Source organism: Varroa destructor, unplaced genomic scaffold (genome assembly GCF_002443255.2).
Source record: "Varroa destructor unplaced genomic scaffold, Vdes_3.0 BEIS01000003.1, whole genome shotgun sequence".
NCBI lineage: Eukaryota > Metazoa > Arthropoda > Arachnida > Mesostigmata > Varroidae > Varroa > Varroa destructor.
The window spans coordinates 5,552,379-5,576,692 of NW_019211456.1; the positions used below are offsets into that span (position 1 = coordinate 5,552,379).

Sequence of the window (24,314 nt, forward strand, 5' to 3'; positions counted from 1 at the left end):
TAAAATAAAGTTTACAGCTGTTGAAACGACCTGATTGTTCATACCTCTGCATTTGGGCGAGTAGCGACATTCAGCCGTACTGAAGATCTCTTGCATCATTCGGATATTGAGACTTTACGGATACGACAATTAGAACTTTGATATAAGGATTAAATCTTGGCTGAAACTATATTGGACTTTACGTGAGCAGTAATCGTGATAAGATCGAAAAACTTATGTTTCAGTGATATATTTCAGTTAAAGATCTCGTCTGTCATCATAAAACGTAGCTACGATCACTTACTAAGTAAACACTAGACTAAATAAATTTATTCTTTGATCTGCATACGTAAGTGAAACTACCACGGGTAACTATCTATTTTTATCTAAAAATATATCGAGTACGCTCTTTTTCTGTATTCCATTACATTGTTTCCAAACTGTGGATTGCAACAGAAATGTTTATATTTGTGGTTAAGAAGCTTTATGTCTTGCAATATGTCGAAGAGCTGAAACTCTTCAGGTAGATAACTAAACTATCTTCATACGATATCAAAGTGGGATTGAAAAGTCATTGTCGCTATGTCGAAATATGTATCGTTTAATCGAAAATATGCTACATTTTCGATTTTCAGAGCTATAACAAAGCTCCTTCACTATGGCCACGTGTCTGCAAGTTTTTGAATATGATTTCAAGTAGCTAAAATGAATCAGAAAAACTTATTATATATTTTTTTTCTCTAGAGATAGTTGTGGCACAAACAGTAAGTGAGCTAGGTATGTTAGCAGCTTAGTGATTTAAACTTCTTCTGATGGCTAATAGCAGCGATAGACTAGCTAAACATGACTATAACTATAGGTACCGTGGGTAAGCAGATGAAGAAAACGTTTAAGAATAAACACAGATTATCTTTGTACGGATAAGAACAGTTTTAAATGAGACACAAAAAGTTACTAAAAAAGCGACTTACGAAAGAGAGATGTTGGTTGAGGGCCCTCAAGTGCGAAAGGCGATCCCGGCGGAGTTGGAGGCAAAGGGAAAAGTTCGATTAAAACCACAGTCTCTGACGTACTTGTGCTATCAGCAACAGACGTGCCCATCAAAGCTCTTCCATGAGTAGCACCTTCATCTTTGATCGAAGCGCCATCGGAATGAATAGAGCTAGCAGAACTGCAGGGAACAGTAACACGATGTTCGACCGACAACATCACTTCCTGATTGCCTTTGTCGACGTCGTCGTCGCCGTCCAATGTTATGCGCGAAAGTCACCGTTCGCCGTCCGCGGACATTCACCACACTCACCACGACCAAACGGTGTAACAAGAAATCAGACTGTCTACAACGACGACAAAAACGGTTTTTTGAGTGCCTGCAGGATGGTACTTAATTAGTTGATTACTTTTCCTTCTGATCGACGCTAACAAACTTGTTCAGAATTATCGCAAACAAGCTATTTTCTTCTTACCCCCCCCCCCCTAAATCAATCAGTAGGCCATGAAAGGCGGCCGATATGAAGAACGGACGCAGCTGGACACGATCACACTGAAACTTCTTTCGTCAAAGGAATCAGAAGTTGCAGGAGAAGAAGCAGGAGCGGCCGCGATTCGCGCGGCCCCTTCCGTTCGGTCGTTGCTTACTCACCCGCGTGTCAGAAGGTGTCTTCTATATTCAGCTAAGTTAGCTAAGAGTCATCATGAGATTCTGCACACGCTAATCAACTGCTGTTAAACATCATTGACAATAGTATCTTTTTCTTTTTAGCCTCACTGCTCCTCTATCGGCACTGGATGTGCTTTTCGGCCGCGCTCCGAACTTCAAATGACAACATAACAACAACAAGGGATAGAAAAGTGAACATGTACCGGCGATAGTGTATCGGAGTCCGCCTGGTCGCTGGCGGAGCTGCCCGAGTCAGCTGGTAGAGGGCGCTGCTGCTGCTTAAGTGGAAGGAAGCAGACACGCGACCCACCTTGAGAAAGAGAGAATAGTGGGGTATTGGCTGGTGGTAGGATGAACACAGTTGAACAGAGAGGCACATCGATAGGACAAGGGGGTCAAGGGGTTTGAAACAGTTTTCAACTCTCTTCCTTTCGCTTTCGTTTTGAAGCGCTTGTTGGGCGGGCGTTCGTTAAGAATTTCATAAGTGTGACAATGAACCGTATACACTAGAAAAATGGCTGTTCCGTAGCACTATGCTACACGAAACATTTGGCATAAAAATTAAGTATCAACTTTTACTTTTCCTTGAGTGTCGCTAGATTTCCTGTTTCGGCTTTAGGATGTACATCGGTGGACATAAAAGATTTCTGTGATAATTATCCAGTGATGTTTCGTCGCTTCAGAGGTCTTGAACCAAACAAACGCTTTATATTTATTCTATAATTACAATTGCTTTATGTACACCTCGTTCCTTCTTGTTCAGACCCTAATAGCAGTAGTAATGCCTAAAGCAAAGGTAGGCCATTAATAAAGACTCAGAACGGATTGTTGATTACATCTAAACATTATGTTAATGAAATTAAGGGAGCTTGTAGAAGGTATGATTAACCAATGGTGTACTGAAGTAACGTAGGTGCGAGACTGTTCAGGATAATGATTCACTCAACCTTTTTGCCATTTATCGCGAACTGTGAATTCGACTGAAAACGATGTGAGAGCACATATTGCCAGACGTTACTACTCTTGATGCGTCTGTCAGTGTCCTGTTAGGTTTGTTCTAGCTGTTACGGTATCTCAACACCGGCTCTGATTTGCTCTAAAGAAAGTCGATTAAAAATAAATCTTATTATAAAAGGGCTCGGCAGGTGTCAGTAGTATTTAGTCCCATGCTTAACGTGAATGAAGTTTTTTGGTATTTATAGCCAATGTTTAACTATTATCTCAAAGTGTGTTTGTCGTAGCTTGCACTTCAACGGCATTCAATGATCCTTGCTGTGCCTATTCAAAAGGCAGTAACAATACAAATAAAAATATTTACTTGCTAGATTAATTCTAAAGTATGAGCAGAGAAAGTTATTTTTATGTTACTTCTTTATTTTTAATTAATTTAAATTTAATTACATCAGATTTACCATAGATACCCGAAAATTATATTTGTAGCTATTTTTGGAAGAATCGAACATTTTAACATATTTGTGATTTTTTAAGGCTTTTGGTTTGATCCGAAGTTCTACTCACACATAATCTACAGAACTAGCGACACATCATGAGGTCTGTTTGTGTATGCCATCGGCAACCAGGCTTAAGGGATATACAATCGTGGAAAATAGTGCATCCTTGTAATACGCCGTTTATTAATTTAAATTATATTTTTTCAGATCTTTTAATGTTTCCTACCAAACAACGCTTTGACATGGTTTGACAAGGCTTTCAGACATCTGAGCCCAGAAAATCGTTTTTTTGCAATGGAAAACCCCAAAATATGAAGCGATAGAACTGCTACTGCGACCAGCATGCTATTCTGTCAGGACAATTCTAAAATCCTATCAATGGCTATTGGTAGTTTGTTTACATCATTTCTGTTTTCTATGGTTGTATAAAAATTGACATCACCGGTTCCCAATTGGTACATGACGCTGTTAGGCTAACATCGTTGGTCCAAAACGAGTATTTTGAGAAGCGCGGGGTCAAAGCGTGATTTCTCCAAAAGCGAAGAGTTGCTTAGCGCTAAGCATGGTTTGATGCAGGATATCTCTCTTATAAGATGGATTTTGGCATAACCAATATTCAATAATCCTAGCTTCTGTAATACTTGCAACTGCTCATGATGTATCCCGCAGAATGCACGTGAAAAGTTAGGATACACACAGTGAAACCCTTCTTTATTAATTTACCGTAAGCCCCTGATATAAATTAAGGTCACAGTCTGGGCAGCAGTAAAACGTTTTTTTTGATGAAACGTACTGTTTGCCACCCTCCAGCCGACGTGTTACTAGATGATCCTCAAAGTAATCGATAACAGTTTTTCCAAATAGCAGGCATGTCACATTTCTCGGAGCTACGGGCGGTTCTGATCGATCTCCTTCGTTGTATTTGAAAATGCAACTACTATAATTGACTTGTCAGACGCGGCCTGGATCCTATCACCCTGCCAGGACCACTTGAAAATAAACCGCAGCCGATCACCTGAGAATTTCGACGTTTCGTTGGAGAAGTCGCGCAATATACTAATGGAAGAAATTTTGACTTGGTCGGTACCTCTTCTGCAAATTTCTAAAATGAAGGAGGAGTCTGTGGGCCTGTTTTGCTGATTGACAACAAGCTAGAAAATTTGAACGCCTTCTTTACATCTTCTTGAACTACAGGAGAGGAAGTGACCCTTTTTCTTCGAACTCCCTGTCGGCGTTCCTAAAGAAATGATTGATTATCCTCGAAGGAGAAATTGAATTGGCTCAGAATGAAGAGCTTCACGGAGACCCGAAGAAAACTTTCATTTGGACATTTTCTGTATTTCTTGTTAAGGAAAGGGCACTCAAGCTTTATGCTATCGAGTTACCGTTCTCAAGACAAGGTACACCACTAAAGGTATAAGGTGCTAAAAAAGGATTCGCTGTTGGTCAAAATCGAAATCCCCTTTTTCAATAGGGATTCGTTTAATGTGGAACGGAACAACAGAAATAAGTACACTGCGATCACAATTCTACATGATGAATATAAACAACTTTTAGATGCCGTATGAACTGTAGATCAGGCTTAGAGTTTAGCTTACACAGTATATCCTTAATGGCCTGGTAAATTTCGTATCGTCCTCAGAAAACCAATTTTCAATTTATATATGAAAGCCTGTGAAAACAATGACGAAAAGAAAATTAGCTATTATACAGTAGATTTGCGCTGGAAGAACGCCTAACAGCTCAAGAACTTCATTTTTTGCTCGAAATTGACGGTTTACGTTATTATCGGTTTTCATTGCAGCTTTCCAATAAGATTACCATAAGATAAAACGAAAGAAAATAAATAGGTTGTAAATTTAAAAGGTTCAAAGGTTCACTAAAATGACACACAAGGTAATTTTTAATGCAAAAATCAAGGGGTGCTTAGGAAAGGAAAGTATCGATTGTCAATTTGTTTATAACAGTTTCATCCGTTAGTCTTTTTTAAAAATTTTGTTCACCTTATAGGCTTTTTATCCTTTTAAAACTCTGCATTTTTAAAAATTTCGATCTGCTATGAGAGAACGATTCAATCCCGCTGCAATTTTTTCTAAATAAGTGATTTGAATGAGTTTATACCTACCTATCGCTTAGCGAACGATTACTAGTGCAACTAATTCGCGGGTCAAGGAAGAAATAGTGTATAATTGATGAGTAATTTTGGGTCCCGAATCGAAGCTATAATAGCGGTAAATGGCGGGTTTATTGAATAAGTACCATGCTATTAGGAATGACACTTTTAGCACATCTAGAAAAACGTTGGTCAAATATTTGTTTTGTATAGATGTACTGCTAGGAATAAAGGGAAAAGTCCCAACTATTCAGGTGCTATACTCTCTCTCTCTCTCTCTCCCTCTAAACGAATTTGGAGGCCTTTGAAAGTGAAGAATTTTTTGAATCAAAGATTTTTGAGTATGTGTTAAAAGTACTATCCTTTACTTTCTGCACACTTATCCCAGAACTTTACCACCTTTGGAAAACCATATAGCTAATGTTAACGTTCCCATATGTAAAATCCGTATTTATGGCTTTTCGAGGCAACTCAATGGTGGGATATGATTACCCACTGAATGCTCTTTTTAAGGCTCGTCAGTCGCACGAACTTAGGTCGGGAGAGTAAGCGGATTACAGCTAACGCTGGATATTCTGTTGCTCAGTCTAGTAAGTAATTAAAGCATGGCAATGTCATAAAGTAACCAGATTATGTGGTTGGAGTTAAACTTGGAGTTTACTTCAAAGGAACTCCATTTACTCAGTTTCCGCATTTTCAGTACTTGGGTTGTAGTTTTGCAATGATAGTCATAATTGTCAAATATAAGTTTTGTCCCCGTTTAGAACTCTTAGGCTCTAAAGCCTGTTTTCAGGAAAAGCCTTTCGAAAGGATGATCAGAGGTCCAGACCTCTGATCATCCTTTCGTTAGCCCAGAGCACCGCTATTTACGTTCGTGAAAAATCTGCACCATTCACGTAGTGCGCTTTCACTAAAGATTTGTTTGTCTAACGTCTTCACCGATCCATGAAGTATTTTCGCCGCATTGTAGTTCTCGAAGGCGAAACTGAACGTTAATAGGTGAGACTAAAAGGACTTCACTCTTTTCGAGTAAACATAGCCGATTTTTATTCACAAGCTTCTAGAAAACAAGTATCCGCCAATTGCTAGCGGTGCGTAGTTAGTCAATTGTAAAGTCTGCCAGATTCGCTTATATATATTTAAATGGGCCGTTAGAATTTCCCGCAGGAGAGGTCTGTATCGTGCACGGCAAATAGTTCTGCGCTTAAATGATAAAATTTATTTTCTTCTATAGATCGTAATATCAATTTGGTAAGTCCAAATTGGACTAAGGGGATCTTTTCTGTACCAGGAAAAGAGCTGAACTGCAATGCAACACATGCTTTTATACCTAACGTTCAATTTTCGAGTCGAAAAGTGAAAATTTAACATGGCGTTTTATGTATGTAGGGTTTCTGGGTCCCAGCCCAGAATTGCGCACAGCCTATTGGTCGTGTCAGTTTACTTTTATAACAATTAGGGGTGAATGCCTTTGTGAGTGAACTTCTAAAGAGTATATCTCGAAACGCTGAAGGCAAATGTCGAGTTGATTTTCGTAAAAAAGAATCAATTTTTCATAGTAGTTTTCTAAGAGAAAAACAAAGCGTCAGGAAAATATAGATGAATATTTATTATGAAGAAAAATCAGCAATAAATTAAAGGATTGTCGTGTTTCAGGAACAGAATCAATATGCTGACACAAAACATATCAAATATTTATGTTATCGTTCACGATTATATATGTACCTATTTATTAATAGAAAATAGAAATCCTTAAATTGTGGTTCCACGCAAGGAGCAGAGCTAATTCATACACGAAAACCTATGAAGTCATTACGAAATATTCATTATATTTTGACTTAGCTTATTATATGCAATTAGTTATTAGAAAAATAAAGAAGATTCTGAACCTGGCTGAAACACGCAAAGCAGAATAAAAAATTTAACTGACTCTATCTATCGCAACGCCTTTTAAAATTGGTTGAAAAAACACTTGGTTCGCATCCATTTCTTAAAATCGCCTTCGTTAGCCAATCCACTGATCGATATACGTCTTGAAAACAACGTCAATTAGGCAGCACGGAAGAAAACCGTAATTACGTTGCGAAGATAGATCAACATCGCATGAACGAAACAAATGTTGAGTTAGCTAAGCTCCTTGGCCAATGTATCAGGATAGCAGAAGGGTTAAATGAAGCTAAGTAAGTGCGACTGTATAAATCATAATAGGTACTTGACCTATTATTTCTGTTGGCCTAGGCAAACGAATTGCACTAGTTACATTCATCAAGGACAAAAGAGATGTAAGGCGGAATAAGCGCGTCCGTCTAGCGCACTACTGAAACTTTGTGTCTGTTTATCCGACGCAAAACGTGTTGGGATTTTGCATGCTAACACATTTTTTCGACAGGTCACAATTCGCAAGATAAATCGGCTCTTTCTTATTTAGTGGGTATCCAGAGTGTACCACTTTACGCATTTCGCAGCTAAATGATATCAAAAAAACGACGAAATTCTTCGTAACACAATTTACCCCAAGGTTCCGAAGCCACTTTATTTAATACCTGCACAATTTTTTTTAGTTTGACCTGTCTACTGAAAAATACATTAGTCTAGGCATTAACGCTGGAATATGCTTCGAAATACTGCTGCAGAGATCGATGTTTAGTTCCAGAAGGCGCTATCATAAGTTTTACAAATATTTTTGAAGTCAATATAAACTGAACATAACTTTCGGGCCTAAGAACATAAAATAACACCTCCAGAAAAACAAAAGTTCGAATAACTACAGCATGTGAATCATACCATATGAGAAAGAAATTTGGTTTTTATTATATCGATGACTGCAAAACAATCGGTGTTATGCCCTATCTGCTGAGAAATAAAGAAATGGTAAGTACAGGTTATGATGGTAGCCCTTGACCAGAGTGTTTCCACGTTCAATGGAGTTTTCGTCCATCCGTGCTTCAATCAACGGTTACAGTATTCGACTTCATACAGTCAGGTCTAGTGGCTCCCTCTGGCGAGCAAGCTGAACATTGCTCAGCGGTCACTTGCGGTCGTTTGTTGGGGTTCTGCTAGGGGTCAGCACTGTATTTATCTGTCGACTATGCTTAGCCAAACTCAACAACAAAAATCGTTGCAGATGCGACGGGAGACCGCTGTTTGAAGTCGGGCGTAATAAGCAAGTTAACAGAAATATCATATTTCCAGAACAACAACTTTGGGAGGTTTTGTGAAGTCGGTTGCTTGGCGTGACAAAGCGGTCACGCATAACGAGGTGCAGTCTCCGACATGTATACGCTACTCCAGATTTTAAATAGAAATTTGCATTAACCAGCCATTAGGACGTCTTACCATAGCCACACGTATGGACTCTCTGAAGAGCTTTTTGATACGAAGACGTAAATACCTATCATCGTTAATGTTAATCTTATTTGTAATAAGCCAAAAATCTAATAAGCTTCATCATAGGGGTTATGTTTTTTCGACAGGTTCCGATCGCCAACTTTAGTTGCTCAAGTTTTACTGTTCAGAGGCTACCGGAAGCGTGTTGTTTTTTTGCCATTTCGTTGCGTCTTTAATAACCATACCTAGATTTTACCGTTTGACGTACCGTAGACGGAACGAATTTCTAGACTCCTGAGGCTGTATGCAGAAATATTCGTGTGAAATTGCCGGCAGAATACTCACTATAGTACCAGGACTTTGAGCATATTTGTACTGCGATATGTACAATTTGGAAATAGAGGTGCTCCACCTTTCCCAGTTAATACATTACAAAGGATATCAAATAATAAAACACGGGTATTTGTAAACTCACAAGTAAGGCTATTGTAACAACCGAACACCTTTACGCATGTGCTTCCGGTTTAGAGCGACAATTCGAAACTACATAGCTAGCTTTTCTATATTGCAGTAAGGAGGTTTCTATCGTTTGTTTTTTCAGAATGTTAGAATGTTAGACTAGGCAACAAATGGTGGACTTCGAAATGAAGTACTCTATAACTAGCCGGGCTATAATGATGATTTTTAATATGCCCTAAAAGGATATTCTTTTTTTTTTGTACGCACTTATTCCGTTCTAATAGTTTGTGGACAGGTACCTATCTTGACAATGTGTTCTTGTCCTTTGGGGTTCGAATACCTAATCACTTTTTCCTTGGCCTTCAACACCTCCATTCATTTTGTTGGAACAATCGACCCATTCACCATTGTGCTTTTCCATAAGGCCTTTTTGCCTAATGTCTTACTCAATCTTCGATGAATCTCCACAATGTTCTGGTCGCCAAGGGATAAAAAGCTTGACTATAAAGCGTTGACCTTCGAGAGTGGAAAATCTTTTTTTTAAACTTGGTTCTCTTGGGATAAACCCAAACTGTTTTTACTCATCAAATTTTGTCTACCAGTACGTAATTGAATAGTCATTAAATTTCAAAGTCCACCAGATTCATTTGCGATAGCCTAATACGCACACAGATTGATTTATCCTCTAAGGTCTTAATTTTTACGACTTTGGACATAATACCGGCAATTGCTTGTTACTACGTTGCTTAATATATTTTGTCTATCTGCATTTAATCTACTGTGATTTTCAATATCTTGAATATGTATAGAACAAAAAACACGATCGTTGTAGAATAATCTGCATGAAATGTAGATTATAACAGCTGCCAGATGGTAGCCATGCTTCTTTTGAACTTATCTTGGCCAAGTACAAATGACCAACGGCGTATTAGTGAATAAAGCAACAAAGCGACTTCTAGTTCAACTTCCGATCCTGAACGCACGAGGTTGTCCAAATCAACATGCTTGAACTGGCCCACTTTTTAAGCCCAGTAACGGACGCTTTGCTTTGTGCAAGATATTTTGATAGAGACAGAGGGAAATGTTTTGTGAAGATATTATATGAAGACTGGAATAAAATTACATGCAATACTTCAATAATTTTGAATAAATTCAGCAAATAGTTCCATGTTTGAATTGTGCGCAGCACTCAAAAAAATTGATTGTCTTGTTAGTTTTATGACAAACTCTGTAAAATTTAAGTCACCCGCGGCCAATTTCAAGTCGCTATCGGCCACTCAAATATAGCAAAAAATAACTATGGGGTATTTTCATAAAAGCAAGGCACCCCCAGTCCTTCATACATTTTCTGTCTGTGACAAGAAGTTCGGCTCTATCTACGACCATACAGATGGTCAGGTCTCAAAGTGGAAACTACTTATTACTAGTAGACCTTATCTTCGGCCAAAGTAAAGAAGCCTAATGTGACCCTTCAGTATCCCTATCGATATAGAGATATTTTCATGGAAATCAAAGCATAAGAGTCAAGGTATAGCTACATGAAGCCTAATCTTATAAAGATTACTGTTTAGATATTACATCTACTAAAAAAAAATTGTAAAATTAAAGCATAATCGGTATCCAGTCCTGTAATCTAAAAAGGCCAACCCGTGACGAAGAGCGCGTCGAGAATGACGCGTTCGCTTGCAATACTTTGTATTGACCGAATCGAAGAGACTAAAGGACAAGCCACCTACCGAGAATAGGCCCTTCATTTCCTTCGAAATTAAATGTGATTTAATCAACATTTTTAGTGATGAGTCGCACACCCTTGGGATAAATAGAAACATTTGTGCTGCCATAGAAATGGCATCAATAGGCTCATCAGTACTGAATAGTGTGTGTGTCGCCTTTCAATTAAAATAGGGATGCATGATTTCACAAAGCAGTTGAAAGCCAAAGAAGTCGAATGTAACAAATGCAAGGTGAAATTAAGGCCCTTTATGTTCGAGAAGAAGTGGCTAGTCTACCGACAAAACCAGTTCAAGTGGCTTATGAGTGAGACCGCGGAAGGTATTCAGGTACATGTCGTCTGCATTTCAAATCTGACAGCTTTGAAATACATATAATAAAACACTTGTCTTTATTATCCTTAATAAAACTAGGTATGGTTTAAAAGGCCTTCACCGTCGGTTCGTACCTGCATGCTTCATGGAGTGATGCGGCCTTTCTATGCAATTTACGTTCGTCCTCCAACAGAAAAAAGCGTAGCAAGCCGAAATTACTGTTAATAACGGTCGCCAATATTTTCACTGGCAAAGTAAACTGATTTAGCATATAGTGGCCTCCGTATCTCCTCTGAATCATAGAGCATAGCAGATCCAACGACTCAGACGTAGCGGCAGCAGTAGCAGCGGTTCGTTGACGATGGGGGGTAGCGAAGTCCCCTTTGGAGGACTCTAGCGGGTTCCTCCCTTTCGTTCCAGCCGAACGCTATACTCCCTGCTCTTCTCGGATGCTGCAAACTAAAGCCCACCGACATATCATTTTCATAAACAGCGCACCCAGCTTGCCACGGGGGGCAGTTGGCTGTAGCCAGCCAACAGTAGCTATAATGTTTGCATCAGCCAGACCCAACGCGGTTGACATCTTTAAACAGCAACTTTTACACAGTTAAATTGTGATTGTGTGCATTATGTTAATTAATTAACACGTTGGATAGCTTGTCTTATGCAGCGTGTCTAGCCGTATCGTCCTGGAATATTCCAGTTTAGGGGCTAAATTTTTCTGCACGAAAAATAAATCAAACTAAATATAATTATCCTGTCTGCCGACTATGTCTTAGAAGTTAATTATTCTATCTGCTTCTGTCAGTTCTTCCACTGCCTTTTTTTTTGAGAATGTTTTTATTTAGTATCAACAAAACTCGAGAGAATACTTGTCGATAGTTGACAGCTGCGTGTACATACGATCTACTAGAATGGTACGTTTTTGCTGTGGGATTTGTAAAAAAAAAGTCGTGCTTGATGTTGACTCAATCAAAGGAATACGTGTGCTCGCGGATTTGAATGTAACTCTGTTATGCTGTATAGTGCTGATTACGGCCTGTTTAAGCCTGGAGCCTATAGGATGAGTCGTTCGGGCCATAATATCCGCTAACTATTAAGGACATTTTTTCAGCATATAAAGGCGACAGTCGGTATTAAATTATTTGCAGCACATAAATCTACAATATCTACATGATGTTGTCACCCAATAACCACTGTATCAAAATTAAGTATGGCATTTCGTTCAAGTTTATATTTACACCAAAATTCTAATTTGCTATATATTATGTATGTAAAGTTCTACATATACAGCTGTAAATATATTCGACTGCCGACCAAATGAACCAAAGTATATGCCTATTTAAGGATTTACCCATCTATCTATTGCAAGTTAACTTGCTATTTATATGCTGTATATATGAGCTGCGGAAGATTCACTTGCTATTCAGTCGGTGTTAGTAGATCTACCCTATAGGAGCCCCTGGCCAAGGTTTATGGTAAACATGTCAGCGAAATAGATGAAAATATTTACATTTTGTTTTATGTATTACTTTATATGTACCGCTAACAGGCAGTACGATAATCTGAGAAGATATACTCTTATGCGCATTATCAGAGACTAAACGTGTCCCTGGCATACTATCATTTCAATTAAAATACGTAGTAGATGCAAATAACTCACTTTATATATCGCATGGGCTGTCCTAAGATCGTGTTTTGTGTCAAGACGCACTTAGCCATTGTAGCCAGCGCGAAAATGTATTGTTTTGTATTAGGTGCGTATTCGCAGATCCAGCTGAATGGACGAACGCAATCAAAAGTGACCTCGGAGAAACTGTGAAGTAGCACTTCACTATATGTCTCCAGCCTTTCCAACATACGAACCTAACCCTTCTCCTCTCCAGTCTGTCTGTTTGCCTGACTGATGCTATCTCATACATGGCCATTTCCTCAGCCAGGGAGGCTACTTCACCAGGCAGCTTCAGCGTCATCGATGTCCTCAGAACGACCAACTGGGCCTCCTGTTAGATTGATCATGGGTCGCGTGGTCCCTCGCAATTCCGTTAACCTAACCTAACTTAACCAACCCTTCAGGATGCAGGTCAGACTAGACTACACGGCGGGTAGAACTATGCGTCATTCTCCTACTAACGGGGTAGTTCACGCTTGTACCTGAAGCAAGGCTCTGTACTTCACAGACATATGCAGATGATACTGGTAGGCTCTATGATGTGGGACTAAACCAATTTATAGTAACCATGGAGCCAGACAGTGCCCTCAAATATCTTCCTTTGAATTTTACTATATATATAATTCCTCTGCACAGGGAAAAACATAGGCAAAATGACTCCCAGCTTTTCCAAACTGGAATTGTTATGTAATTTCCCATTTCAAATAACGTATGAATACTTTAGAGTGTATGCATTAGGAATAGGTAAAGTAATTAAGGTTAAGGTCTATCAATCGCAATTGTCGGAAGAATAAGGCTTTGTTTGTGATCGTTCATAGTAAAATAACTCTCTTAGTTGAAACTATATTTTTTAACTGGAATCTGCATTTTGAGCACATGTTTAATCATACTGAAGCATAGAATGCTCCTATATATATATATATATGTATATATATATACATATATATGTATATATATATACATATATATGTATATATATGAAGAATTTGTCTCCACGAACTAATATAAATCAACGATTGCGTTTGTATACAAAGGACGCCGCGTGCCAAAGCAACATACGAAAACTTAGGTAAACTTGTTCACAAATTATCTGGATCTAAAGGTGTGAGGAACTGGTCTGTAAAGGTGACTCTCTTCATAGACAGTCGTCGTGTAAGAAACAGTACTTGAAGCAGTACTGAATGTGCCAGAACCTTATATTGCCTTTATAGATGTACACTATAAACCACTGTGATTGCTACGTTTTCATTTGGAAATAAATACAAAAAGACTAGACTCAGCGTCTGGTATTAGCGACACGAAATTTCCATTAAAGCACGTTGGCGGCGAAGCCTTGTTTTAGCATACGAACATGACTTTCCTAGTTTTCGGTAAGATAATAGGTAAAGATATAAGGTAATTTTCAACATTTTAATACCTTTAATAGCTTTTATTTGTTATTGCCGAACGATCTCTCGCTCACGAGATGAATGTAGGACAGATGAGTCCTGGACTACTATAAACAAGTGACTGGATACGTTGATTACTATACTTGCAAATATATTAGACCTTAAACTAACAAACGTTCGCGGTGTTAGTGGTTCCTTGTTAACTGAGCAACGGCCATAATAGCGATGTATAAGAAAGGTACTGCCTGTCAGCTATTTTCAGACTTTTCTAATATGTTTGGGTCGTTTCATGGTCACCTAGGACATCATGAAGTACAGGATTGTCAAATAAAAAAAAAAAGCCTTTCGAGTGTGTTTTCTGTAGGAAACCTTTAATATTGCCGCCAATATAGCTCAGCTACTAATATTGCGGTTAACAGTTTTTGTTTCAATTAGGACTCTCATTACCTCTAACTTGTCGGAAGTATATCAAGTTTAGATCACCCATGTGAGTAGTCTGTCTGCGTGTCACTTAATTTTAGAGGCGAAAAGTTGAGACCCGTTGTTACGCGTTTTGTTTTGCAAATTTACCCTAGTATGTCGCAATCGCCGATGTCTTACCTGCTTTTGAAATTTGTCGTTTATCATGCTGACAATACAATCGAAACATGAATACGGCAAAACTATGGACGACTGATTTGGTTGGAAATTTCTTTTATGTAAACCTGTCGATCGCTTCCGAACTACAAAGTTTATCCTCGTTACGTTTAGTCTTCACAAAATTGAGATTGGTAAGTTTGTCCTGTTCTGAGACCCAATTCCTTTTGAGAACTGAAATCTGCTATTATAGTACGTACGTAGTATATTCATAATGGATTTTGCCTTTTTATAAAGCATTAATTTTCACTCTGTTATACAAACTATTTACTCTGTGTCCAGCTGGACAGTTTGTTCAACTTCTTAATATTTGTAGAAAGACCCCCTCTGAATCAAGGCACGAGTCTACGTGTGGACCTAGCCGAAGACCGATTGGCCTGCACATACATCAATCTACAACCAACATATAGCAAAAAAGGCATATATAAAAAAGACAAGCTTGAGCATTGATGCTACATGTTCAAAGAGATTACAAAAATATTAGTTTTCACCATTACAAATTTGCAATGAAATTGGATAACCTAAATATTAAATGGTGAATTCCTAATATAGGTACTTACCTATTTTTTTTGCTGAGGTAACCGTCATGTTTACGTTCGATTTTTCGATAAATCTGTTCGTGCTCCCCCAGTGCTCTAGGTCCTTTTCTGTACCTTAAAGGAAAAGCACTTGACAGATATGCACCCTGACTAAAACGTATTGCGCTTAGGTAACGAGGTACTTTTTGTACTCTATTCAGTTTGTACTGTTCGTATGTAAACCTCACTGGAAAACACCCACACCAAGGCCAATGCGACACGTATCTTGCTTGGGGCAGTATTTCACACACGTATTCACAGTAGCTTGAGATACTACTACGGATACTTTCCTTCGAATCAAACGTTTACATTGTCCACGTTCGTTTCCAATTCCTGCGGCAATCGTCAGTCGACAATCATCAGTCCACTACTTCACTCAGTGCCTTGACGAAGTCCGTCTATCGAGCGAACTTTTGATGACTGCTAATCAGCTGTGGGTACTTCACCTAATAATGGATTATCTTCCGACTTGCTGTAGAAGTACTTTGTCTGCTTTAATGGCGGACTTTTCCGTGCAAGAGAATTATTACAATGCTCCTGTAATGTAGCGTCTCCGATGTAGTACAGCTAAGATGCAGTTGTCTAACACAAACCCAAACGATCAGACGTAGGTGATGTGTGAACTGCTTCAGAGCAAATCAAACACTATAGGAAAAAAGTGCCCAATTTTTTTGCGCCCGGTACTGCCCCCGGCTGCTGCTGCTGCTGCTGCTCGTTGTTGTGTCCCGTCAGGGTGGCGGGGATAGAGCGGTGCGGGAAGACAGCGTTTTCTTCTCTCCTCTTCCTCGTCGACCTCCTCCGCCTCTTATGGGTTTTCTTTGCTTTGTTTTTCATTGCTTGTGCGCTCACTCTTCCCGTCTTTCCTCGTCCGATCGTCTGCTGGGCGAACTGGGTAGCGGCGAAAGGTGGAGATTGTGGCCAGCGGGAGGGAGGGACCAGACCAATCTAGAGCCCGCCCCTGAAGCGAGAGGGCACTTCTGTTTGAGCTTCCCTCAAAATCGCTATCCTGCTATGGGGACAACCATCTAGTCTTGGTGGTCCCCTCATCTTGACATTGAGCAGTAGCAGCAACAACAACAGTAACTCCGACAGTAACAGTAGGTTCTCCAACAGTAGGCTAGGGATTTTGTCCAACGCTGCAGGCCCAAACTTAGCCATATTTCGGTGTTTTATGTGCTATAATAGTTATTGGTCGAACTTTAGCAGTGACGTTTTTCCGTGTGTTATGATTTTTTAAGCTTTGAACTGCTCTATAAACTGTGTGGCTATGTGCTAATAATCTATGAAATAGTGAAAAATTTGTAATAGAAATGTGCGTACGGTGCAGAGAGAGAACGAGGATTTCTGCATTTGTTCGTGCTGCAGTTGAAAGATATTGCAGTGGATTTAATCCACTGTGCACGTTTAAGATGTAAATAAACGAGTGGTAACGTACGCAAAGACGACGTACGTTACACATTTCGCATTTGAGAGAAAAAGTTTCTGGAAGGACGCTCCATTGGAAACTGTCGGTGCCGCTGAACGAACGTCTGCCTTAATGACGCAATTCAAGCCGAGCAGATACCATGTTTCCGAGGAGATCTATTGTTCACTATTAGAGTTAAGCATCTCCTTTCGCTCCCTTCCCATAGGGCGCTCTTACGGCTCGCTAAGTCAGAAGCCACAAGGCCTCGCAGCCGCGCAGTTCTTGAGTGGAGTGAGCGACGCTGGATTTTTACGAGTCCACCCCTCGAATATTTGAGATGGGTGGGCTGGGAGTGGCTGCCGGCGTGTCTCGCCTTGTCGTACTTTTTTTTTGAGACTATTATGCAACTTACAGAGAGCAAGAGAGAGAAATGAATGCAACAGGTGGCAGCACAATCTAACGCGCTAGTACAAATTTCGTTGACTTTCGAACCCAATCTGGGTGGGCTCGAAATGGGAGGGACGCATATTTTTTGGGATTTTATTCATAATAAGCCATTTCGAATGAATGTAAAACGTTATTGTTTTCTGGTATTTGAAACAAAGCTAATTATATTGCAAAACGTTTCTCCGTCCATATTGTTTTTGTAAAGCCCATTATTATTTCAGTTGTGAATCTGGCCTCGGTTCTAAACGGCAGAACCTAGCAGGCAGGCCAAAAATCACTGGTTTTATGTGCTCACCAGATCACGACGGGGATCCCCGTAGACGTTTTCTATACGCCACAGTGTCAGGCTCACCAGTAGGCACATTAGTCGCGGCACGTTAGAGCCCTTACAACTTTGGATATACAACTTTCCGCCATTATCGTTAAAATTTCAGACAGCTGTAGCGTTGAAGCGCCGTACTTGTTACAAACCTTCATTTGTATCCACAATTGATACAGTATAATCAGTAGGCAGTAAATACAATATGAGAAAGTGTTTTTATGAGTCGCAGAAATTTATTAAAACTTATAAGAACATAATCTTATGAAAGATATTTTTTAAGCACAACTGTGTGCTATAGGTATCACAGCCATCTATGTAACTATTTCATTGACAATACTACAGCTATAGTCATATAACTGTTTTTTGTGTACCTAATGTCTAGATTTAAAAAAAAGGTCGAATTGTTGAGGCTCGCAGCTAGTCCTCGTTCTACCTTGTTACGAAGCGTACGAACGTGTATATACCACTTTAGGATTTACTATTCCAATATTCGGATACAGTGAAGTAAGCGTTCTGTAATCCGAAGATGAATGGAGTGCTATGGGGCTAACCAGACAGAAATTGTAATCGCAATATTCGATACGTTCCTGATGTATAAACGCTCTCTCCACTCTGATTTCTATTCCGAAAATTTCTTGACAAGGTTATTTTCTTACCTCAAGTATTAATTACAGGTACTGGCCTGAGGTACGGGATACGGCCCATTTTTTCGATCATAGCTGTTTGAAAAGAGGCTCAGCAGATTAATAGCTGTACACTTTTAAGGGGAACAAGATCCGTCGTTGGCCTGACAGACACCTGGATATTTCGACCCCTATAATAGTACGAATAGGCTTCCGATTTACTACTTGCTTAAGCGTATCTTTAAGTAACGACAATGTTTATTACAGGTTTTTTTACTAGCATATGTTTTTAAACATTAAGTTGAACTTTCATAACTAGTCTATGAGATAACCTAAGGCTATCGCAACTTCGTCTCTGATGATCGTGTCGTCGAAGGTGCAATGCAGAGTATGTGCATACTCGTTTATAATATCGAGGTGAATCGACGGCTAGGCTATTGTTAATTTTGGTCAGATTACTAGCAACGAAGACCTCGATCCATATCACCCGGAAGCTCTAACCTACCCCTCTCCTATTGAGGTCTTGTACATCCATTGTTTCCGAATGTCATGGATTTCTGCCTGCCTGTTGCTACACTATCACAACACAAAGGAGTAAAAACAAGGCTAAAAATGAAACTATCGTCTGCCGTAAGTACCCCTTATGCTAGGCCATGATGCAGTCTACGCAATGGTCACAACTGATCTCGTAACAGTTGCGGCACAGGCTTACAGATCATCTGTGCATAAGCGTCTAGGCATGTACATGGTCTACGAACATATATATATATATATACGAATATGTATATGTAGATCGGCAATGGATTAAGAACGAACCAAGGATAGACATCAATGAAAGGCAGAAATTCATCGCTAGGGTATATTACACGCGACATCCAATATAGCGTTCACGAGGCAGGGGTTGACCGGATACTGGCCGACCTGTTTTTAGGCAATCGCGTGCTGTTGTTGCCTATTCGATCTGCGGCCGCTGCTTTTTATACCGCTAGCGAGTATTGATAAACTATTGGACTACAGACTAGGCGAACTATTAACTAGAGAAGCAATACGAAGCTGCTGAACAGGGACAGTGTGACTGACGCTAGTTCTGATGTGACGATACCGATCGAGTTGTTGATTGGAGCGTACTGACGATCTGAAAAGGGTGCGACTGCTTCCAAAGAGACAACGCTATTACGCACACACATCGATATCTCAATAGATTAGGACATCAAAAACGCGTGCTTCTAATAGATGAACGCGGTGACAACGACGATCATTAACGCTCTATAGATAGACTGTGTGCGTCAGCGGATGAACTGCGCAAGGACAGACCTTACTGGAAGTATGTGCCTAGCAGGACTTGATATAGCAAAAAATCTTGTATCATAGGCCACACAGGTACGGGTGCCACATTATCGATAATTTCAATATTCTAGCATGAATGCCCGCTTGAAGAGGTTCAAGGGCTACGTGGGTGGAAAGAGTAATCACATACATAAGTTTAAGGACAACTCCGGTAGAAAATTTATCATAGCAGCAATTCACAAACGGTCCGACATGTAGCAAAACAGAGAAGAGCGTGTTGAAATACACTATAGAACATTTTAATAAAATCTGTAGCTATTTGCCTATAGCCACTCTATGATTAGATAACAATGCATTCGATTAATATCGACGGTGCTCATATGAAGAAATTTTAGCTAGAAATACGCAAACCGTTCGTGAGATTCGTTGCTTTTCTGCAACGCGGACTTTATTAGAGACCGATGTTGATTTAACTTGAAAGGTGCTAACAGGACTTTTTTCATTTCATATTTCTATACGATACTTCGCAATTGCCGAAAACGATGGCCTAAAAACGACATCAGCAGCCAGATCGTGTACGACAGGACTAGCAGGACCGTGTGTGAAATCGACATCAATCACTACTTGACATTGTAGGGCAAGAGGGATGCAGCCTCATCGACAGCAGGACTCCGCTAACACACCATGGAAGGATAGCTAAGGCAATCGCACATAGATTTAATGTCAGCGATTAAATTTTTCAATCAATCCTATCTATATAGAGCACAGTTACCTATTATTATATACTAACTAGTTGTACACAATGCTAGATATAACCTATTTCGCTTCTCTCCATGAGACTCAAGATCTTGCAGGAGCTTGCTTAGCCTGTGTTTGTGTTTGCTATACGTGAGAAGTGAATTTCCCCCGTCCCTGCCAGTTGTGCACTTTTCCCAAATGACATGGTATACAACTAGCAAGCTAGATCTACACGGTACCCGTCGGTACAAACTAGTATTTAGAATGTAGCTAAAACAGCATTGAGTACGAAACAGAGAAGCGCCTAGATGAATCGCTAGGTCCCCTTCAGGCCGGTGTTCGTAGCACGAGAGCCGACACTCATTTGTTAACAACACCCCCTCCGCCGTCTCTACTCGTCCGATCATTGCTACAGCGTTATTTATGGTCATCCGCAACAAATCTACCGCAACGTTTCCTCAGCACTTGAACTGCTTCAAGAGGGAACGACGAATATCACAGGAAGAAATACCCATAGTCGCAGAGAACTATAATAGAACGGATAACCGAGACGGTCTATCCAGGTGTAAAGGCCCACTGCATAGGGCTCCAATGCTATTATTACGTGATGGGGTCAGCCTAAATTACCGTGACCACATTTGTTGTTGAGTTGAGAGTTCAGCCTAACTCGAGCGTACTGAAAGTACACGTCACCTACATCCGGAGTGAACATTTTGCACAGCAGCACTGCTCAGTCTGTCGCTCTACGCCACATATGAGTATCATAAATGTAAAAGCGTTTGTTTATTTTCACACAAGATAGCTAGCCTCTCAAGCATATTCTGTTTGTCGCGGAATTTACATGCTAACTGAAGTCCTAGCGTATAACGTGGGCTAGATTCGAATCCGGGCATAGATATACTTCGTCTTGTGGTGGGAGTTAGCCGTCTGACGAAATGTCACCCGGTGGTCGAGGCAATTAGCACAAGCCCGGTCGTAAGAAATAACGAAGATTTTCCTAATTACAATCAAATATATATATATATATATATATATATATATAGGAAAAGCAACAAACAATAAACATAGCCTTTTTCTACTTAAAGGAAGGTTATGATCAAGAACCTATTACGCAACGGTTAGCTGTCCCCATTGTGCTGAGATATATAATGATGAGCTTCCATTTTTCTAGATGTTTATTAGTGTAGTTGCATTTATGGATTGACGTAGTTAGATCAAGATCTCCGAGATGCCAGCGTAGTTTGCAGGGTCAAACCGCGTAAAAAACGGTATTTCGTCATTCAACGTACATCGTAGTACACGCAATTCTTGTGGTTTTTTCCCTCAGTAGAAACATGGACGACACAGAACACCGTTGCCCAAAAGGAGTTTAATAACAACCTTGTTACTGATGTCAACTCTTGTTTGACGACTACCGGAACGGAAGTCCATCCTGTATTCACTGTTATTATTAAGTTCTTGTCGCGGCACGATCCACTGAGGGTAAGCTATGCGTTAATCCGTTTGTTGGTCGATTACCTCCATGTTGATTCGAGCAGTGCGTTCTGGCGCCCCCAGAATAATGCCGCCAGAGTGGCCTGATTGTCAGGGTATCTAAAGGAAAAACCATAGTCTGTCGTATTGTGTGTCGGTTACAAGGTCACGTGTCTCTAGTGTCCGTTCAGAATTACTACAATTTAACAGGTCGCCGTAGATGACATTGAATCACACAAAGCCTTCGATGTTTTTCATCGGTTCTAGCTGGTAAAGGGTATGCTTTATGGAAACCACGTAAACCGAACTAGACGCATCCTGTGAAACAGTGACCATTGTCTACGCTCATAGGTCGACATTTGGCTATCTGGTTACCGAAAAGCGTTCGCTTGTTCATCTATCAACAATATAACTAAGTTTGTTGCGTAGGTCTTTATGAGCTTTCATTTAAGCCGTTTTGTTGTCCGTGTCCCTTTGAAGCAGTACCTACATTAGAATAAGTTGAAGTTTTAGCAAAAGTTACTATAACGCTAGTTTAATCGCAAGCCAAGCTCTCTATCAAGCGTGGTTGTAATACGGTATCAGAAACGAGCACTGAACTACGAATGCCTCCGTGGGGCGGCAATGCGTATTAGTCATCTATTTGAAACGAGCAGCCCTCAGATTAATATATGTAATCAAGCTATATCTACTCCTTTCAGAAATATGTAATAGTGATAAGCGATACATTTTTCTGCTTGATTTCAAATAGACACACATCGCACTGGGTGGGTACCGGGTCAGTTCAGACAATAGAAATTAACTTCAAAGCGCAACAATTTCTGCAGTGAACCCTCGCGGCCTGATTTATTTCAGTAACGGTTTAGGCTCTGTTCCATTTGACCAATGGACCTGTCTTAGGCAAACTGGCATTAATTTGATTTTTCCAATATGTCGTTAGTCAGACGCTGATTTTTTATTTAATACACATAGCCTCTATGCATAGTTGTTCCTGTTGATTCCTAGATAGAGCAGCACAATAAACTAAATATAGAAATGTTTTTCTAAATTTCTATATTGAAGCAACTGTGTCGTTTAATAGTGGCCCAACAATTGCACGAATCCGATAATGACAGGCCTTCCTCCATAAAAAAGATATTTTTCATGTAAGCATCCAAACCTAGAACATAGAATCTTTTTGTTGATGCCCCAAATTAACATTTCAAGGGCAAGGGAAAGATGGCGATTCTTGCTCCTGCTGAGAAAGTTGTAAAAGGAGCCTCAATGCAGGCAACTTGGTCTCCGGTCTCCTGCTCGTTTTCTTGGTTAAAACTCTTGTCGCGACTGAACGATGACGTCGTCTCCTAATGGTGGTCACAGAGGCAAGTATCGTACAACAATTTCGGCAAGTTTTATCTAAAAACAGTTTTGCACCCGATGGAATATCACCTTACTTTTGAACAGTCTGTGGTAGAACTCGTCTCCGAACGGTCACATTAGGAAAATAGGATTTTTGCCTTATTTATAGCGACGCCTGTGTATAGGTGAGGTACGAAACAAACTCTTCCGACCAAAACCTTAAGGAAGCGTTGTAGAGATACTGTTGCAAAAAATTCATTCGTGACCACTCTCAAAATCCAATAGAGCACTTAATATGGAAAACAGTGATTGACACTGCTTACGGGAAGCACGCTCCGTGCCCATCCAGCTGATTACGAGTTCTCAGTCTGTGACTTTCTCCTATGTTTTCACAAAATGAAAGGGTAGCAGGCTTTATCCCGATCAAGCACGTTCTGAATTATTGACCCGTATCGAAGGCATGGCCACAAAGGTGATAGTCCAGGAAACAATAAATGCAATTTCGTCGGCGCATGCGAACGGAACAATAAAACATCTTGTTCGAAGTCCAGAAGGATGGCTTTGACGATATTTGTATTGTCATAGAACAGGATAAGTTGATCTCGTTTGTCAGGGCTTTTCTGCTAAATAATTTGGCCGACTTGATGTAACCGGGTGAAATAAACGAGCCGATTCATAGGAAGTAGTTCTCAGTGAAGCAGGCTTTCGAAATCCCACCAAACGCTAAACATAAGTTTATTTGGATGAAAATCTGGTTGGACTTTGGGCTTTTTCCTGGAGCTACCCATTCTGATCCCCGGTTCATTGGCATATAGATAATACTTCTCATAACTGGTGAAGGATCTGTGCAAAATTTCCGTCGTCGTAGCCGCGTGACACGCGTTAAGCCATAATCCTTTGTTGATTTGAGAAAGTTTATGAGGTAAGCGAGTTCCAGGTTTCTGGGCAAATCCAAATGACTGAAAATGGTTAAAGATGGTAGTGTAGCTGCAGCACACCCTTTCGGCTGATTTGCGGCTGTTTGTCGGCCGTCCTCCGCCAAACGTGACTTCAGATGGCTGCCATCAAACTCAGACGGTCGGCCAGAGTGGGGGCATACTTTATTTGCCACGTACCGTTCTTAAGTTGAACAAACCATTCTTGGGCAATCTTTTTCACGATAGCATCGTGTTCGTACAACAGGGAAAATATCTTGGACTGCGTTTCCAGGAGGCGTTGTGGCCTCCAAGATATCTATAGTGTACATATATATATGCTTTTTTTCCATCGATTTGAATTGCACTCGCAATACAACATCATTAGAGCATGCCGCTAAAGCAGGAAGAACGCTTTCAAGCTGTACGTCGGAAGCAAGCAAAAAGCAGCGGAAAAGG

The 24,314-nt window shown here is 40.1% G+C and overlaps 1 protein-coding gene and 1 long non-coding RNA gene across 7 annotated transcripts in view; one reads left to right on the top strand and one right to left on the bottom strand.

Moving 5' to 3' along the window:
• LOC111247881 (protein lin-28 homolog) overlaps positions 1–16,128 on the bottom strand; it is a 58,792-nt gene extending 42,664 nt beyond the window's left edge. The window contains exons 1-2 of one of the 4 annotated variants that reach the window (XM_022799395.2): positions 1,622–1,784; positions 951–1,312 (exon numbers count right to left, since the gene is read on the bottom strand). In XM_022799395.2, coding sequence (XP_022655130.1) covers positions 951–1,188 — 238 coding nt within the window. In that variant the 5' untranslated portion in view covers positions 1,189–1,312; positions 1,622–1,784. Of the gene's footprint in view, positions 1–950; positions 1,785–15,290 lie in introns of those variants that run through there. The other 3 variants (XM_086982402.1, XM_022799396.2, XM_022799393.2) reach the window with 3 other exon arrangements.
• Positions 16,129–16,342: 214 nt separating this feature from the next.
• LOC147756439 (uncharacterized) lies at positions 16,343–22,664 on the top strand. 3 transcript variants are annotated; one of them, XR_015323334.1, is made up of 3 exons: positions 16,343–18,735; positions 19,037–19,485; positions 19,959–22,664. It is a non-coding gene; the product is annotated as an uncharacterized LOC147756439 (long non-coding RNA). The 3 variants fall into 3 exon arrangements; XR_015323333.1 differs by having other exon boundaries at positions 16,343–19,485; positions 19,956–22,664; XR_015323332.1 differs by having other exon boundaries at positions 16,343–19,485.
• Positions 22,665–24,314: the final 1,650 nt, after the last annotated feature.